Consider the following 19,410-nt stretch of genomic DNA (forward strand, 5'->3'; position numbering starts at 1 on the left):
ATCGTTCCCGAATTATGTTACACAAAGAGGCTTTACGTTAAGATACTTTACACAATAAAAGAGATAGCCACGAAACAATTAATAAAATGCTCCCTACAAAAGAAGAGAAGATACCAAGATGCACGACAAGAATACTCCTCCACTTATCCTGCCATCCACTCTCGGGAGTGAGAGGTCTGCAGCAACGAGTCTGTGTGCGGATCAGAAGCTGAAGCCCGATTCCTGGGAATTCCCTCTTTCCAAACAAGCTCCGTTCTCCTGTCCAGAGGACACGTCCGGGAAGGAGGTGGCCGCGCAGGGAGTGGCGAGGGTCCGGGCCCTCAGTCCCCACCCCTGGCCTGGCTCCGCTGTGCCAGCCCAAACCAGGTCTGCAGCTGCTGGGAGATGCTCTGGGGAGGGGACAATTCTGGAAGTCAGACTCCGGCAGTGGAGGGCAGGGGCAGGCAAATTAACGCGCAAATGAATGCGACTAACCCAGCGCGACCGCCCTCTTACCTGGCGCCCCCGGCGGAGGCTGGGGGAGTCTGACGGCCTCTCGGGGGCCATGTCCATGCAGTGGGAGGCTCCGGGGATGAGAAGGGCCGACGCCGACGGTCCCGAGGCTTGTGTTACGCTTAGCGCGTGCCAGGGGTCTGTGTCCCCTGGAAAGAAAGGAAGGATGGCGTGCCGCGCCGGGGTTAGGTGCCCACCTGGGGCTCAGGTGCTGAGGGGCGCTCACCATTAACGAACAGCACCTGGGTGGCCCCCGGGGTCTGGCCGCCGTAGTAGGAGTTGGTCTGGGTCACGGCCTGGGCTACGGAGGAGGTGGAGAGCCCGAACACCTGCTGGCAGAGCTCTAGCTGGGAGGGCAGTGCCGGGACCCGGGAGAAGGGGCAGCTGGGGTCCTCACAGGTGACATCTGTGGGGGGAGACATCTGTAAGTGTGGGGCATACAGCCTTTAATCCTCACCATAGAGTCTCCCCTGGTGATGACCCAAGCAGCCCCATACCCTCCCTCCAGTGAGCTCACAATGCTGTCAGAGAGACCCCACCCACCCACAGTGACAGCCCAGACTGGTCATGGCTGGGAGGGAAAAAGACCTGGGGTGGGAGGAATCCCAGTTGGCATGAGAGGCTCCAAGACAGGAACCTGCCAGGGATAAAACCTTACGGAGTGAGGAAGACAGAAAAGAAAAAGCAGCCTAAACAGGGGAAAGAGCAGGCGCACAGGTCCAGAGAGACAAGGGAGCGTAGGAACTTAAAGCACAAATTGGACCACGTCTCCCTTGCTTAAGATCCATACCTCCCCAGTGCCCCCAGGCTAAATCTAACTCCCTCAGCCTCACATTCAGTCATTCCTTGCTTCACCAGGCATGGAGCACCTACCGTAAGCTCACATACATGGTGACCGGCATTGGGAACGCAAGACGGTCCCAGGCTCTGTTGTCACAGAATAATTAGTACTTAGGGAGTACTCACTGTATACCAGTGTTGTTCTTAGCATGCTACAGATATTATCTCCTTTAATCCTGGAAACAACCTTATGAGAGGCACTACTGTTATTCCCATTTTACAGCCGTGGAAACTAAGGCACAGAGAGAGAGCTTAGGTTATTTGCCCAAGATCACATAGCTATGAAATAGAGCTGGAATCTGAACGCTTTGCTTTAAACCATATCCTCATCGCCTGCGGGAGATGGGAAAGGATTTGAACTTAACTCTGGAGTAGGGGACCCAGATTAGCAAACAAAATTACAGGATGTCCAGGTAAATTTGAATTTCAGTTAACAAATACTTTTTTTGGTACGTCTCATGCAATATTTGGGACACACACTAAAAAAAAAAGTTTTCTCAAATTCACATGTAACTGGGCATCCTGTATTGTATGTGGCAACCCTGCCCAAGGGTCACTGAGAAGCCATGGGAGGAAGGACAAGGTCATATTTAGAAAAAGCTCTCTCGGTGAGGAAATTGGATTGTAGGGGTGAAATGAAGGCCTGGAGACCAGAGAGGAGGTGGGGTCAGGGATCCAGGCAGGAGGGGGTGGGGGCCTCTACCAGGGTGGCAGAGCTGGGAATACAAAGGGGGTTGGGGGTGAACCGGAGGGCTGTCCAGGATGAAGAGTGGGCAGGACTCAGTGGCTGACAGGCTATGGGACAAAGGGAAGGAGGCATGTAAAATGTGCTAGGGTTTCTAGGCCGGTGACTAGGGAGAGAGTGGGGCCACTCCTGGGACAGGGACACATATCACTCATGTGAGGACTGTGTGCATGAGGGATTCTGGCACACTCTAGTACAGCTATGTACCTTCCAGCCCCACACCTATGGGTAAAACCAGGCCCAGCAGTGTGGCCAGGGTCCCATGGAAATGGAAACAAGTCCAGACCACGTGTGAGACAGCCTGTCTGGGCACAGTGCAGAATGTACGTTTCAGGGGTGAGGGGTGGGCGGGTCACTCACAGAAGCCGAACTCAGTACAAGTCTGGTACAACCACTGGCGGTCGCCCACACCGGACACTTGGGACTCTGTGACCTTCAGCTGTGCCACTGTCTCTGCTCGGGAAAAGCTTAGACACCTCTGGCCCAGGCTGTGTATGACGACCTAGGGGACAATACACACACACACACACACACACACACACACACATTACTCCTGTCCCTGAGAGTCAGGGCCCACGGCCTGAAAGCATACACAGGTCCCTACAAGTCAAAGGTCAGAGGTCAGAAGAGCTACAGAGTTCTCCTGGGAGTCGGGGGTCAGGGCGAGTGGGTGCCTGGGTCCCTGTGGGTTAGAGGTGAAGGCACTAGGTGACTGTGAGACCCTGGGCATGTGACCATCTCTTGGAACAGCTGTTTCTAGCCGTGGATCCCGAGGCTGGAATCCCGGTCTCTAGGGACGCTATGTCCCCAGGGCTTCTTTCTTCCGTCAACGCTACCGGAGCACCTGCTGTGCGCTAGACTCCGCTGCAGGCCCGGGAGTGGACCGAACAGGAAGCGCAAAATAGGGACCGGTCGTAGTCGCTAACACCTGCAGAGCGCGCGCTTGCCCTGACCCGCTTCTCCGCACCTCCCCCGGCCCTGAGGCGTCACCCCCGCTTCACAGACCGGGAGACCAAGGTCAGAAGGGGTCACGCCCACCGCAGGACACGCGGCGGAGCAGGCGCCCCGCCGGCGGACTCTCCCAGGCCGCTCACCTGCACTGCCCGCCGGAGCCCGCGGTAGGGCGCGGAGTGGCTGCGGTTGCCCCCGCCTTGCAGGAGGAGCCCGCACAGCCGCCGCACGCTCAGCGGCGCTCCCGCCTGCGCGTCGTACTGCGCGGCGCCCCCCACCAGGGCCTGCAGCGCCCCCAGCAGCTCCGCCCGGTCCTCCGCGCGACCCAGTGGCGCGCAGGCGCCCAGCTCCGCCCGCAGCGCCGCGCGAGCCGCCCCGCCCGCGAGCAGCCGCCGCTCCACGTCCGCGAAGGCTGCGGCCGCCGCCGCCCGGCACTGCGGGGAGCGAGGGGCCGCATTGGCGAGGACTCGGGGTCCTGGGCCTCGCCTTTACCGGCCCAGGACCCCGAGTCCTTCCCCCCAGCGCCCCACTTCCTCAGAGGTCCCGCCCGAGGCCCCGCCCCCTGACCGTGCTCCACCCGACCACCTCCCCGGGACCCGCCCCTGGAGGAGCCTCGCCCTTCTGATAGGGTTGTCCCCTTAGGCCCCACCCCGCGCCCAGTCTCGCTCTCCTGATAGGGTCGTCACCCCGGGCCCCGCCCCACGCTGAGCCTCGCCCCCTTTACGAGGTGGCCCCGCCCCGCGCTGAGTCTCTCCCTTCTGATAGGATTGTCCCCCCGTGGTCCCGCCCCCAGTAGAGCCTCGCCCTCCTGATAGGGTCGACCTCGCCGGGCCCCGCCCCATCCCACGTCCCCAAATCCGCCCACCTTCCCGGTCTCGGTTCTTTCTCAGACCCGGCCACCTTGCCAGCTTCCCCGGTTTTCTCTGCCCCCCGTTCCAAGTTCTCCCGTCCCCATACCCCCGCGGACTGGCCCCATGTGCTACCTCCGGGGAGCCGCCGACGGCCGCGCTCGTCAGGCTTCGGGACACCACCTGTGGAGGGAGCGCGGGAGGAGGTTTCAGGGGACTCCCTGCACCAAGGACCTCGCCCCCCGCCCCGCACCCGCCGCCCGCCGCCCTCACCTCGTTGTACTCGGAAAAATCCAGCACGGCCCGCACCGGAGCAGAGGAGGCGACGGAGGCGAAGATGAGGTGGGGGAACTGAGGGAGGACAGCCGTCGTCAGCCTGGGGGGCCCAGGCCCTAGGACCCCGCCCCCGCCGCCCCCGTGTCACCGCCCGCACTGCGGTCGGGGGCAAATCCCTCCCCTCTACACGTGGACCCTGGAGACGACAGCTTGGGGAAAGCCCTTTGGCGGAGCTGCCCTCCGCCAGTGTGTGGGGGGCGCCTGGGGGGCGGGGGTGCCCTTGCCGCCTGAGACCGGGACCCACCCCAGCCCGCCCGGAGAGTCCCGGGGACCTTGAGCCGGGCCCAGGCGGCCAGTGAGCCGGCGTAGGAGCCTCCAAAGCAGATCCAGGGGCTGGAGGAGGAGACGTTGAAGAGGCGGCCGAGTGCGAGGCGGGCGGAGGCCACGTCAGCCAGCCTAGGGGCAGCGGGGAGGTCGGTGGGCCCTCCTCGCCGGGAATCCCCGAGGATGCACCCCCCGCCTCTGCACGGGCAGGGGTCCAGAGACCCGAATGGGGCGGGGGGGGGGGGTCTGGCCAGAAGCCCGGGCTCTTGTCACGGGTGTGTGTGAGCCTGATCTCAGCAAGTGCCCACCTGGGCCAGAGGACCACTCCCCCCCCCCACCACCGCCGCCAAGCCTCCACCCTCTTCACTGCGGGCTATAGGGGGGAGGAAGGGTCTCCTAGGCAGCGCGGGCAGAAACCTGGGGGATACGGGGAGGGCTGGGGCGCTGGAGGAAGAGGAGACACCGTCAGAAAGGGACATGTTGCCATGTGGCTACATCCTCTTTTCTAGGTGTTTCCGTGTCTTCCCGGACTTTCCGAAGCAGGCTGCAGTTAGTGCCTTCCTAGGGCACTTAGAACCCCGTACAGCTTGTGAAAACGTGGGGAGACAGAGAAGTGTGGAGGCACAGAGACAGAGGTGGAGATAGAGATGACGGAGGCGAGAGTGAGATGGAAAAACGCCGAGACTGACACAGCCGGAGACCAGGAGAGGTAAGTCCTGGGGCCGACGGCAAAGCAGGTGGGACGCACTGGGGTCTGGGAAGAGCGTCTAGGGAAGGAGGTGAGGGAGACAGCCATACAAATACGGGGGGGGGGGCGCTCCCCGCAGAGAGAAAAAGGCTCAAGGCAGCAATGTGCCTGTAAGCCTTCACAGCAGCAAGGACGCGGGCGTCGCTGGAGCCCAGTGAGTGTGCCGAAGTGGGGGCCAGAGAAGTAACGGGGACCCAGAGCCAGTAGGACCTCGTGGCCCCCGTGAAGGTTTTGACTTGACTGTGAGGTAGGTGGGAGACCCTGGGAGATGTGAGCTGGGAGAGGGTGGTCTGGTCTGTGCTCTAACAGTCACTGTAGCTTCGTGCGTACAGTACACTGACGGGCTCAAGGGCAGAAACCGAAGACCAGCGGGGAGGCTGTGTCATCCAGATGCTGCTGGTCTGGACCGGGAGGCTGCAGTGACACAGGAAGAGATGAAAATGTGGCCGGAGAGAAAGAGAGGGAGGGACAGGGACCCAGGGACAGAGAGAGAATAAGACACTGAAAGAGAGAAGGAAATGTGGACCAGAGACCCGGAGGTCGACCTTGGGCAGTGGCGGAAAGCCACACAGATGCAGAGGTGCCCGGATACAGACGGTCTCAGCGCCATGACCCCGAACACTCCCCCACCCTCACTCACGCGTGGCGGCTGGACAGGAAGCGGAGCTGGGCCACGTCCAGGCCCCCGGCAGGTATACTCAGGCCATAAAATCTGTGCTCCAGGCCTATCACGAGGGCCCCCCAGGCTGGGGCCAGGGCTGCGGGGTGCCCTGTGAAGAGTGTCCGGTTGGGGTGATGAGGGAGCCCGGGGCAACCTGAGGGCAGAGTGCGGCCTCAGGGCACCCCCACCCTCAAGGTGGGATCTGTGTGATAGTCCCTGGACGCTCCAGGCTACCCCAAAACAGGAAAGGACAAAAAACCAAATGGTTGAACTGATAAGCGTCTCCACCAGTTTAGGAGAAAAAGGCAACCCCATCAATAGCCTGAAGCCCGGCAAGTCCCTACTGTCTTATGTTAATGCTTTGCTAGAGGGAGAAACAACCTTAGCTTGACCATAGCTGGGCCTCCAGTAAGTCTTGAGCTTGTGAAAGTCTCTTTGGAAACTTCCCTTTTGACTTTACCTCCCCCAAGTCCATGGCGTACAACCAGCCCTTCTACACGACCCCAGTGCAGCTCTCCCCGCCCACGGGTCCTGTCCCCGTGCTTCAATAAAGTCACCTTTTTGCACCAAAGACATCTTCAACAATTCTGTCCTGGCCGTGGGTTCCGGACCCCGCGAACCTCACCATCACCCCAAAACTTCCTCAGGGGGTTACAGCCCTCCCGCCTCACCGCACCACAACACGGGGCGCCCTTCCCGGCCCCCGCCAGCTTCCCAGCCCTGCTTCTTACCTCTCGTCACTGAGCCAGGCCTGAGGCTGCCCTCGCCCCCCAGATGCAGGAACACGGGTCCATGCCGGCTGGCCCAGTGTTGGTCATTCACCCAGTACCGCTGAGAGGTGGGGTGGAGAAGAAGATGAGGATTGAGAGTTCTGACCTGTTCTTTATTCCCAGTTTGCTGCGGTCTCTTTCCCTTATGGGTCTTCCTTATATACTTAGTAGTGTGTGAACTCGGCTTGTGTAGTTATGTTCCTTTCTCTCCTGTTAGTCTCTTCAGCTAGAATGCAAGGTCTGTAGGAGCAGATAGTTCATCGACGTTTTTACCCTTGTGTCCCCAGGGTCCAGGACACTGGCCAGCGGCGGGGGCCCTGGCTGTGTATGGAAACGCTAAGCCGAGGATAAGTGACGCGTGCAGACCAATTTGGGAGCAGGGCCTAGGGGAGCCGACCTGCACACACTGTGCACACAGGAGGTGTGAAAAATGGGGCAAGTGTTCATCCATCAGATCCCTTCCAGTTCCTCTCGTGAGGTAGGTCTGCCTCCAAAGCTGGTCCACACTTCTGCTATGTATTGAGCCCTACATGTTGCTGGTGGATTTGCTGTTCAATCTGAAGGACAGGGAGGAGGGGGTCAAAGATGGCGCCTGAGGGACAAGGGAAGTGGAGGCTGAAGAAAGAAAGGGCGGCCCGGGGATCAAGGGCACACTAAGGACCAGAGGGGCTGACCGGAGGCCACGGGGGCACGGGCAGCGGGCACAGGATGAGCCCGTGGGGCCCAGAGACTCAGAGACTGAGGGTAGAGTTGGGGGAGAAAGCGTCAGCCTCGCCTCCCCCCTCCCCCTGGCCTCACCTGCAGGAAAGATCGCTGGTCGGATGTGTTGAAGGGGTCCAGTGGCTGCTCCAGCCAGCCTTGTTTTGGGGGGACCAATGCATTTGGGCCGAAACCCAGGCCCAGGCCGGAGCCCTCCTGAAACCGCTCAATGTGCTCAGCCAGGCGCCTGAGGAGGGGGGCTGTGGGACACAGACGGGGAGGGAGTCAGCCAGGCCCCCGCAGGAGCCCCTGCCTGACCCGCGGCCTCTTCCTACCCGGAGCCGAGGACCCCCAGAGGGAGAGCAGGAGCAGAGGGCCCAGCCGTGGGGGGCCAGGCCTGCCGGCCATGCTGTCCGCTCCTCTGCGCTCTGTTCCCCCGCTCACTCAGGACCTTTATCGTGTTCTGGGGCTGGACTTTGAGGTTGTGGCCTTTCACTGGGAGCTCGGGTTTCTTTCCAGATGCCTCTCCGGGGACAGGCGTCTGTGAGAACCAGTACAGCGGGGCAGGGACGCCAGAGTCTGTACACGGGGCCTGCGGGTGTGGTGCCTGAATATCCAGTTTCCCTCTCTGTCCCGTGACTTTCCATCCAGCCATCCCTCAGGCTCCCCCTCTCTATGCCTTAGTCTGCGTTCTGGCCTCTAGTCTCTGGGTCTCCACGCAGGGACCTCGCCCTGCCCCCTCCCTCAGCCCCTTGGTCGCCCCGCTGCCCCACCTCGCCCTCTCTTTGTTCCTCGGTCCCTCACCCTCTGTCGTCTTCTCTACTTGAGTGACTCTCTGTCCAGGTCTCACCCTGTCTGCTTCCTAGTCTCCCCGTCTGTCTTATCACCTTATCACTGCCCCCCCCCCCATCCCCTGTCTCACCTCTCTTAAAAAAGCCTCCTTTGGAGAAGAAGAAGGATTTCCTTTAGTTTTAAAGAGACACAAGCACGTCAACACCCTTTTTACCCTTTTAAGTAAAAAGGAGGTCTGGCCAGGTGGCTGGTTGGCTCAGGCAGGCAGAATGTGGCACCGACAGCCCGACGTCCGTGGGTTTGATCCCCAAACAGTCCAGGAAAGGCATCCGTTCTTGGGCTGGAAACAGCCTCTCCAACATAAAATTGAGACTAAAGTTGACTTTACTTCCTAATCCTCAGCAGAGACACCTACCTTCTTTGTCCCCCTTTCCAAGGGGGGTGGTGGGGGGGGAAAAACAGCAACTTGAGAAAAAGTAGCTTAAAGCCTTGAAACGGAAATTTCAGTAAAGAGAACCAGGGCACAAAGCCAGGGGTTGGCGCTGGAGAGACATGTGACCATCCGAGCGCCCTTGTCCCTTTCCGTGTGGCCCTTCTGTGCTTCATGTACCTGATTGTGCCTGCCTCTCTGCGCTGCCTCTCAACACTGTTGAAGTTGATATTTCTTATTGTTAAAAAATCAAGTTAGACACAGTGCATACTTTCCTTTTTAAAAAGCTGCCAGTTTGCTTCCACCAGAATTTCCTTCCATGGAAACAGGTTTTGTTTTGCTTTGTTTTGTTCTCTGGATCTCTAAGACCAACAACAGTTTTGAACATACAGCAGGCATTCGGTAAATCTTCGTGGAATGAATGTATGAAGCTTTTCCATCAGAGGGTGTCGGTACTTTGCCGAATCTGGTTAACACACGCTACAAAGGAACCGAGGCCTACCCGAGTCACTGCTTATGACAAAACCGTATGGTTGTGAAGGCCACACCGCCGCATCCGACACCCAAGAATATCAGCAATGGAAAATGAATCAAAAATGTAATCCCAGCAAAAAATGAAATTGAGGTGTTTGAGATTCGATGAAGGGGCTTTCTCAAAGGATGGTGAAACCACCACCCACTACTTGAAACACAGAGCCAAAACTCATTTGGGGAGGGAGCTGGGTTGGTAAGGCACCGGCCCCTGAGAGAGCTGAGGGGTGGATGATGTTTTGGGGGAAGGGGCTCAGGGAAGCGAGGATGTGCTCGGCTGAGCGGGTTGACCGATCTGTGGAAGCATGACTGTTTGGGAGAGACTGGTTGGTGGCGCTCAGGGGCCTGTTTGTTGGAGCAAACCCGTGTCTGACTGGCTGACCTTCCGAAGGCAGGGGTTGACAGTGATCCATTGCCTTGAAAACAGTTATCGCTGATAGATTGAGTGGGTGGCTGCTGGTCTGGCTACAGAATAATCAGTCTCTGTTTTTTGGAAGTTTGTTTATTTATTTTGGGAGAATGAGAGTGTGTGCCTGCGTGAGTAGGGGAGGGGCAGAGAGGGAGGGAGAGAAAGAGAACCCCAACCAGGCTGGGCACTGTTAGCGCACAGCCTGACAGGGGGCTCGAACTCACAAACAGTGAAATCATGACCTGAGCCGCAATAGAGAGTCACGTGCTTAACTGTCTGAGCCCCCCCCCACCCCGCCCCACCAGGGGCCCCGGATCAGTCTTTTTCTAAGTTTGTGATAAGTTTATGTTCTCAACATTTACTTCGACCTAATAGCAACATTTCTTCTTCCTTCCTTCCTTCCTCCCCCCCTTCCCTCCTTCCTGTCCCATCTGTTTGTTTATTTTAATATCCAAGTAATGTATAATAAAAACGATTTTTTCTCTGAGCCTCTCTATCCATCTTGGACACAGTGACGAGATGACCAGCAGAGGTGGAGTTAAGGACACCGTGAGGCATGGGGGGGCTTAGGAATGCTGTAAGTGGCAGGGATGGTCATGATCGTGGGGTGGGTGGTGATGGAGTTAGAGTGAGAAGCTAGACTACGTGGAGCACATGACCAGGTTAAAAAAAAAGGCGATTTTTATTTTGACCTTTTTGCATCAAAATAACTGGAAATAATTCATTACTGTGGTGGGTTTATTGCATTAACAACCCCAGCTCTTCTCCCCTCCCTTTATTCATGGTGTTCTTCGTGTGCCCTTGTCGTGCCTTCCCCCTTTCTTTTGGCCGAGCCCTGTGACCGATGTTGGCCAACGCAGTATTAGCAAACTTGACAAAGAAGCTTCTTGAATATGCCCTTTACTCTTTCTGCTTGCTTGTTTTGGTTCCTGTTTTTTTTTTTTTTTCTTTTAAGTAGTCTTTATTTAAAAAAAAAAATTTTTTTTAACATTTATTTATTTTTGAGACAGAGAGAGACAGAGCATGAATGGGGGAGGGTCAGAGAGAGGGAGACACAGAATCCGAAACAGGATCCAGGCTCTGAGCTGTCAGCACAGAGCCTGACGCGGGGCTTGAACTCACGGACCGCGAGATCATGACCTGAGCCGAAGTCAGCCGCTTAACCGACGGAGCCACCCAGGCACCCCTAGTCTTTATTTTTTAGAGCAGTTTTAGGTTCACAGCAAAATTGAGTGGGAAGTTCTCATATACCCCCTACCCCACCACACACACAACCTCCTGCACTATCAATGTCCCAAATCAGAATGGCACATTTACTACAACTGCTGAACCTACAGTGACACATTATTATCATCCAAAGTCTATAGTTTGCATTTGGACTCCCTCTTGGTGGGCATTCTGTAGCTTTTGGCAAATATGTGATGTATGTCTACCATTATAGTATCGTACCGAATAGTTTCACTGCCCTAAAAATCCTCTGTGCTCTGCCTGTTCCTCCCTCCATCCCTCCTAATCCTGACAACCTCTGATCTTTTTACTGTCTCTATAGTTTTGCCTTTTGCAAATATCACAGAGTTGAATCATATAGTGTGTGGCCTTTCCAGACTGGCTTCTTTCATTTAGCAATATGCATTTAAGGTCCCTATATATCTTTTCATTGCTCAATAGCTCATTTCTTTTCAGTGCTGTATAATATTCCATCGTGTGGCTATACCATGGTTTACTTATCTCCTCCTGGAGAACATCTTGTTTCCAAAGGTTGGCAATTATGCATAAAGCTGCTATCCACATCTGTGTGCAGGTTTTTGTGTAGGCGTAAATTTTCAACTGATTTGGGTAAATACCAAGGAATGTGGTTGCTGGATTGCTTGGTTGCTAAGAGGATGTTTAATTTTGCCAGAAACTGCCAAACTGTCTTCCAAAGTGGTTGCATTCCCACCAGCAACATTGTGAGAGTTCCTGTTGCCCCACACCCTCCCCAGCATTTGGTGTCGTCCGTGTTTTGGATTTTGGCCATTCCAACAGGTGCGTGGTGGTGTCTCATTGTTGTTTTTATTTGCATTTCCATGACGACATGTAATGTTGACCATCTTTCATATGCTTATTTTTTTCTCCTATGTTATCTGCTAGGAGTTTTATAGTTTTGTGTTTTACACTTAAGTCTATGATTCTTTCTTTTTCTTTTTTGCATGTGGACATGTAATTGTTCCGGCACTATTTGTTGAAAAGGCTGTCTTTTATCCATTGTATTGTTTTTGCTCCTTTGTCAAGGATCAACAGGTTAAATTTGTGTGGGGTCTGTTTCTGTATGCTTTATTCTGTTTATTCTTATCCATTTATCTGTTCTTTTGCCAATAACACAATGTCTTGATTATTGTGATTTTATCATACTTCTTGAAGTCAGGTAGTGTCAGTCCTCCAACTTTATCCTTCTCTTTCAATATTGTGTTGACAATTCTGGGTCTTTCGCTTCTCCATATAAACCTTAGAATCGACTTGTTAATATCCCAAAACAATTTGCTGGGGGTTTGATTGGGGTTGTGTCGAATCTATAGATCAAGCTAGGAAAAACTAATATCTTGTCAGTGTTAAGTCTTTCTATCCATGAACATGGAATATCTATTTAGTTCTTTGATTTATTTCATCAAAGTTTTATAGTTTTTTTTTTTTCCTTGAGAGAGAGAGAGAGAGAGAGAGAGAGAATATGAACAAGTCAGGGGGTAGAGGGAGAAGGAGAGACAGAATCTCAAGCAGGTTCCATGCCCAGCACAGAGCCTGACACAGAGCCTGATGCAGAGCTTAATCCCACAACCCTGAGATCATGACCTGAACTGAAATCAAGACTCGGATGTGTAACCAACTGAGCCACCCAGGCGCTTTTGTACTTTTCTTCACGTATAGACTTTGTACACATTTTGTTAGAATTGTACCTAAGTATTTTATTTTGGGGGTGTAAATGTAAATCACATTGTATTTTTAATTTCAAATCCCAAATTTTCATTGCTAGTATGTCGGAAAATGATTGACTTTCGTATATTAACCTTGTATCCTACAACCTTGCTATATAATTGCTTTTTAGTTCCAGGAGGGATTTGTTTAGTATTTTTTCCTGGTTGTTTTTGCCTTGAGAACTTGCTTGGGTTTAGCATGCTGGAGACTATGAGATGTGTGGAGATTGTCTGATTGTTTATTGTTCACCAGATATGTGAGTCAATCCAGCTGGGACCTTAAACAGTCTAGTCAGTCCTGACCTATATTAGTTAACCACAGGCTAGTGAGATAAATAGATTCTAATTATTTTAAACTACTGAATTTGGTTAGTTTGTTAAGCAGTAGATTTGTGGCAGTAGATAAGTGTTGTGTACATTAAAATAGCATTCATTTTACTCCAGCAGAACTAGCCTCCTTGGTATTCCTTAAATACACAAGGTAAATTCCGTATCAGGCTCCCTGTGGGCACTCTATCCTCTGTCTGGAATCAATTTACCTAGACAGCCCCAAGGATCATTCATTTTCTTCCTTCAGATTTTTTGCCCAAATGTCACCAATAATCCATTTAGAATTTGAAAATAAAAATTCACCCCTAATGTCCTTCTCTCAATTTTTTTCCTTAGCATTTATTGTCACATTGTATTGCATTTTATATGTAACTTTGCTTTTAAAAAATTTCTGTAATCCTGCTGCTAGAAAGGGAAGAGATTTCTATTTTGTTCATAGGTGTTATCCCGGTAACGAATAGTGTATGACACAGTATATGCGTTCAATACATATCGATTGAATGAATGAGTGATTAAGTTCTTTGTTTAAAGAAAAGAGGACATAGGCTTGAAGAGAGGGGGTGGAGAAAACCTCACCTTAACTCCTTCCATCGCCTTTCCCTCCTTTTAATATCTAGGGGCTAGATGAAGTGGAAATTACCTAAAGAGGATTTTAGGGTAAGATCATGTATACTCTAGCTGGAAGGGTCTCTTAATTTAGCAAGATCCATTGAGGGTCTAGATTAATCATCTTGATGTCATTCAAGGGCAGTAGTTCATTGACCTCTATGCTGGCAAATAGGGATTAATGTGACTCAGTAAATCAATGTAATTTTCGCTTTGAATCTATTATGTCTGTGGCATTATTTTTGCTCTTTCCAGTTCTAATTCCGCCCCCCCCCCAAAAAAAAATCCATCTAAATACGTGACCTATCTAAATACGTGAATCATTTTGGGGCAGAGATTTTTATGGAGGATCAGGTTATAGGTCTCCTCACAGGTCACGTGCCAGCCCACGGATTGGCTGCCTTTGAGAGCTCTGACCTGGAAGTTGAGCGTCAGCATTACACGTGACAAAACATGGCTGTCCTCCAAGACCATGTAGCACTTTCGTGATTGCGGGCTGATGGTGGAGCGGTACCTATCCAATGAGACTGAAGACGTGGCCAGCTAGTGGATTGCTAGTCAATTACTCAGAGGTGGACATCTCATGGTTTCTTCAACTCTTTTAAATGTTAGCATAGTTCCAGAACCAGTCTTCATATATCTTTGTCCTGAAAAGGGAAAATAACAGAGAAGAGAAAGATGGAATCAAAATCTACTTGTGACCTGTTGCTATTATCGAACTCTGGAATATTCTTCAGTCTCCTCAGGGAAAGGAATTTTTTTGTACTCCTGTCAAAATTTTTTTGTACTCCTGTGTTTATATATATACACACACACAATGGAGTATCACTCAGTCGTCAGAAAGAATGAAATCTTGCCATTTGCAATGATGGGGATGGAACTAGAGTGTATTATGCTAAGTGAAATAAGTCAGTCAGGGAAAGATGAATATCATATGATTTCACTCATACGCGGAATTTGAGAAACATAACAGATGAACACAGGGGAAGGGAGGGACAAATAAGAAAAGCAGAGAGGGAAACAAACCATAAGAGACTTTTAAATACAGAGAACAACCTGAGGGCTGCTGGAGGGGAAGTGGGTGGGGGGGGGGTGTGCTAAGTGGGCAAGGGGCATTAAGGAGGGCACTTGCTGGGATGAGCACTGGGGGTTGTATGTAAGTGAAGGATCACTAAATTCTCCTGAAAGCAATAAAAGATACAAGTTAGCATGTCTAAAACAGAACTTCTGGAAAGAGCCTAAATGTCCATCAACTGACGAATGGATAAAGAAATTGTGGTTTATATACACAATGGAGTACTACGTGGCAATGAGAAAGAACGAAATCTGGCCCTTTGTAGCAACGTGGATGGAACTGGAGAGTGTGATGCTAAGTGAAACAAGCCATACAGAGAAAGACAGATACCATATGGTTTCACTCTTACATGTATCCTGAGAAACTTAACAGAAACCCATGGAGGAGGGGAAGGAAAAAAAAAAAAAAAAGAGGTTAGAGTGGGAGGGAGCCAAAGCATAAGAGACTCTTAAAAACTGAGAACAAACTGAGGGTTGATGGGGGGTGGGAGGGAGGGGAGGGTGGGTGATGGGTATAGAGGAGGGCACCTTTTGGGATGAGCACTGGGTGTTGTATGGAAACCAATTTGACAATAAATTTCATATATTGGAAAAAAAAAACAACAACAGAACTTCCAAGTTTTCCCTGTCCACGCTGCTCCCTCCCGACGCCCCCATTTCAGTTAAGGGCAAGCCCGTCCTTCCAGTTCTGCAAAAAACCTTCAGGGTCATCGCCGATTCTGCCTTTTCTCACTCTTCCCATCCATTTCCTCAGGGATTTCTCTCGCTCTACCTTTAAAGTACAGACCGTAACGACTTTCCAGCAACCCCACAGCCACCATGCTGTCCAAGCCACAGTTAGCTCTGATGAGCCGCCTGATGACAGGGGCTCCGTAGTCTCCCATTCTCTTCTGCATGCAGAATATTCTCCACAGATCTGGCAGAGGCGTCCTTCTAAACACTTACGTCGTGTAGCGTCATTTCAATGCTTAAAACCCGGCGCCTTCCTATTTTATCCGAGTGAAGGCCGAAGTCCTTAAACAGCGGGCTAACAAGGCCGCCCTTGACCTGTCCGCTCCTTGCTGCCCCCTCTCCGTCTCCTGGAAGTCCTCTCCGCCGGGCGCCCTGCTGCGGTTGTAGGGGGCTTCTTGATCCCCCCCCTTGCGTGGAGGAGCCACACTCCCCTCCCAGGCCTATCCCCTCCGGTTTCTGCTCCAGGCGGATGCAGACGCCCGCCCCGCTGGACAGCCTCCCTCCTCCCCCCACCCCCCCACCCCCGCAGGCCCGCAGAATCTTCCCCCACCCCGGTGGTGAGGATTCAACAGTGTCTGGTTGAACAAGGAGAGGAAGCGAGGCTCAGCTCTGGGCTTGTTTCTAATATAATTCTTGTAATTAAAAGTTCTGGGCTGCAAAGAGAGCACAAAGATTTGAGACTGGGTGGAAATGTGAGTAAATTTAGGTAGACGATTTCTGGAACAGAACTTGGGGGAAAAAGAAAGCAAGCCCGCTGTTTCCGCCCGGTTTCGAACCGGGGACCTTTCGCGTGTTAGGCGAACGTGATAGCCACTACACTACGGAAACCCGCTGGCTTGTGAGCTTTACTTTCTTGAATTGGTTAAATTTAACCTTAAACTTAGCCTTCCCTGGAGGCTGTACTCTGGGTGGAGGCAAATGTTTTCCACTCCACACTTTCCAGTTCTTTGACCCCACAGCGTCTGCACTGGATAATTCGGAGCCAGGCCGGTGTTACCCCAGGGCCCAGCTACTATGCAGACACCTGGCGGGGAAATCCTGGGCCGACTCCTGGCGGTGTCCTCATCTGCCATTGGCTCCTGCCTCTGACCTTGTAAGACGCTCTGACCTTCACCTCTCCACGACTGAACCGTGTCCGGTAGGAGCCGGAGCCGACTGGCGAGAGGACGCTCGTCTCCGGCCACGGTGGCGTCCACGTGGCCAGCACGCCCGCGCTGTGTCTGAACCGCTGGGCATCGCCGCGCAGCCATCGGTCCGGGACAGGCTGGCCTCGCTTCCGCCGACCACCTGGGAGAGACAGGTACCAGACGTCGTCTCTGTTGCCAAAGGGGCAAACGGCCCCACGGCCTCCTTGCTCTGTGGAGCCGAGGGGCCTGGAGAACTGAGATCCCATCAGACACGACATCCACCTGAGCGCTTTTCCTTCGCGCTGGAGGCCTGTCGGGATCCTGGCGGTGAGCTTTGTTAGACACCCGCTTTAAACACTCCCGAATGAGACACTTTACCCAGGTTTGAAAACAAAAGACAGGGCAGTGTTCGTGCAAAGATGTACAACAAGAAATACATCGCCTGGATGGGCTTGGGAGAGTGTAAACACGAGGCAGAAAAAATTAATCCGTGGACTAATCAGCAGTGAGCTAATATGTAGATCTATTTCTCCCACTATGGATTTATTATGGTTTCGTGCATATATTGGCAGCTTCCTCATGCATAATTATCTCAGCTTAGCTTTGTGAACCATATCCAGCGGTTTTTACCGAGCCTGAGGAATGTTAATAAAAAGTTCTCCTAAGTATGGTTATGGCTTTCATCAAAGAAAGACATATTTAATCAGCTTAGAACTGAAATGTAAGTTCCCCAAGGAAAAGGATGTTTTGTCTCTTGTACCCACTGCTTTATTCCGAACTGTTCAACAACGCCTGGCTGGTAATAGGGGTTCAATTGATGTTCCTTGAATGAGTGAATGGATGACGGATGAATTAATGAATGATTAAGCAGGACCAAGTAAAAATCAAGAATGGAATTTCGGACCTCTAAGCCTAACTTCTCTCCCAGTGTATTCTAAAGAATGGGCCTTTCACACACATGCCAGATGAGATGCTTTTAAGGTTCCTCAGCACTTAGAATGCCCTCCTCACTTGGCTTGTGATTAGACCGTCCTTGGACCTGTTAGCTGTAACCAATTTTTTTTTTTGTCAGCTTCCTGCTCTTTCTTGCATTTGTGCCTGTCCTCAGCAACGACCTCATGTCCTAATGTAGTGGCTGTTACCTGTACTTTGCCTGAAGAAGCCTCAGTTTTGTTCCCCACATCCAAAATAAACCAACTGCTGATTCCTTGTCCTGCTTTTTTATTTCATAACAGAGAGTCCAAGCTATTATTTTACAGTCTTTCCCATCCAGGGGATGTCTGCTCCACTGGGCTGCAGGGGTCTGGGGTCTGGCAGACTTTTCCATTTCCTTATTTCTTTCTGGCTACCCTAAGGATAGCCACCGAAAAAGCATTTTCAACAAAGCCTGAGCACCTGCGACTGGCAAATACTCTCAGAATACAGAACCAGGGGCACTGATTTGGGGGACAATTGTAGAAGCTATGGAGATATAGATGCTGCCAGCTTTAGTTCACAAAGGATAGCTACACCAGCATAAGCTTCCATCAGCAGGACGCGAGGATTATTCTGTCCTCGTTCCTGCGGTAAAGAACACATGCGGTTTTCTGATTTTTCACACTTAACATATGTAGAGTCAGATCTCATTTTATTTTGCATTTGCATACATTACTAGCAATATTAACTGTTTAATATCTTTGTTAATCTTTTCAGATTCTTCTTTAGCTTGGCTTTGATGAGCACCCTGTTCCTTTTTTTTACCCATCATATGTTGAATTTTCTGTCTGATTTTGCTGATTTCCACGACTTCTTACTACATAATATAGAGCAGTTTTATTTTTAAAAATTTAAAAGTTTATTTATTGATTCTGAGAGAGAGAGTAAAAGCAGGAGAGGGGCAGAGAGAAGGAGAGACAGAATCCCAAGCAGGCTCCGCGCCATCAGCACAGAGCCCAACGCAGGGCTTGAACTCAGGAACCCTGAGATCATGACCTGAGCAGAGATCAAGAGTCGGATGCTTAACCAACTGTGCCACCCAGGTGCCCCTAAGCTGTCATTTTTAAATGTCTCAGTTATCTTTTACTTTAGTCATACCTGTCCATTTACTGTCCCATTGTGGCCTTCGCTTGAACATTTGATTTGGATGAAGTAAACCATACCAACCGTTGACGCCTTTGCGTTTTTTTTTTTTTTCCTTAAGTCCTCCCTGACCTCCAGGTCATAAAGACACTTTTCTACATACATTTCTATTAATTTTTACCTCTCACATTTAGGTATTTACACTCTCTAGCTAAGTATGTTTTATAAACCCTACAGACAATTCTACTCTGTGTTAAGAATCACAATAATCGCGGCAACAAAAGCAAAAATAAACAAGTGGGACTACATCAGATCAAAATCTTCTGCACAGCAAAGGAAACCATCAACCAGTCAACAAAAAGGCAACCTATGGAATGGGAGAAAATGTTTGCAAACCACGTATCTGATATGGGGTTAGTATCAAAAAAATTATAAAGGACTCATACAACTAATAGCAAAAAATAAACAAACACGCACACACGCACACACACACCAAACAATCCCATTTTAAAATGGGCAGAGGATCTGAAGGGCCATTTTTGCAGAGAACACACCCAGACGGCCAACAGACACGTGAGAACGTGCTCACTCATCATCAGGGAAATACAAATGAAAAACACAATGAGATATCACCTCACACCTGTTAGGATGGTTATTATTAAAAAGATAAGAAATATCAGGTGTTGGTGAGAATGTGGAGGAAAGAAAACTCATCATGCACCGTTGGTGGGAATGTAAATTGGCGCAGCCCCTGTGGAAAACAGCACGGAGGGTCCTCAGAACTGCCGCGAGATCCAGCAATTCCCCTTCTGGGTATTCATCAGAAGAAAACAAAAACACTAACTTGAAAAGATAGATGCATCCCACGTTCACTGCGGTATTGTTTACAATAGGCAGGATGGGGACACAGCCTAAGTGTCCCTCGGTGTGTGAACGGATGAAGACAACGTGGTAAATATACACGAGGAATATCGTTCAGCTGAAAGGAAGAACGAAATCTTGCCGTTTCAGACAACACA

General features: G+C 51.5%; 1 protein-coding gene and 1 non-coding gene across 2 annotated transcripts in view; both read right to left on the reverse strand.

Moving 5' to 3' along the window:
* PRSS16 (serine protease 16) overlaps positions 1 to 19,410 on the reverse strand; it is a 30,662-nt gene continuing 11,252 nt past the window's right edge. The window contains exons 2-15 of the mRNA XM_081795670.1: positions 16,315 to 16,493; positions 7,799 to 7,895; positions 7,454 to 7,614; positions 7,186 to 7,308; positions 6,617 to 6,848; positions 5,865 to 5,994; positions 4,485 to 4,608; positions 4,150 to 4,227; positions 4,012 to 4,059; positions 3,172 to 3,462; positions 2,438 to 2,579; positions 719 to 898; positions 496 to 641; positions 1 to 389 (exon numbers count right to left, since the gene is read on the reverse strand). Of these exons, the coding sequence (XP_081651796.1) occupies positions 321 to 389; positions 496 to 641; positions 719 to 898; positions 2,438 to 2,579; positions 3,172 to 3,462; positions 4,012 to 4,059; positions 4,150 to 4,227; positions 4,485 to 4,608; positions 5,865 to 5,994; positions 6,617 to 6,848; positions 7,186 to 7,308; positions 7,454 to 7,614; positions 7,799 to 7,895; positions 16,315 to 16,493 (2,000 nt within the window). The 3' untranslated portion in view covers positions 1 to 320. The remainder of the gene's footprint in view (positions 390 to 495; positions 642 to 718; positions 899 to 2,437; positions 2,580 to 3,171; positions 3,463 to 4,011; positions 4,060 to 4,149; positions 4,228 to 4,484; positions 4,609 to 5,864; positions 5,995 to 6,616; positions 6,849 to 7,185; positions 7,309 to 7,453; positions 7,615 to 7,798; positions 7,896 to 16,314; positions 16,494 to 19,410) is intronic.
* On the reverse strand, positions 15,962 to 16,034 carry TRNAV-AAC (transfer RNA valine (anticodon AAC)). The gene has a single exon. It is a non-coding gene; the product is annotated as a tRNA-Val (tRNA).

The sequence above is a fragment of the Panthera onca genome, chromosome B2 (assembly GCF_046562875.1).
Source record: "Panthera onca isolate mPanOnc1 chromosome B2, mPanOnc1 haplotype 2, whole genome shotgun sequence".
Taxonomy (NCBI): domain Eukaryota; kingdom Metazoa; phylum Chordata; class Mammalia; order Carnivora; family Felidae; genus Panthera; species Panthera onca.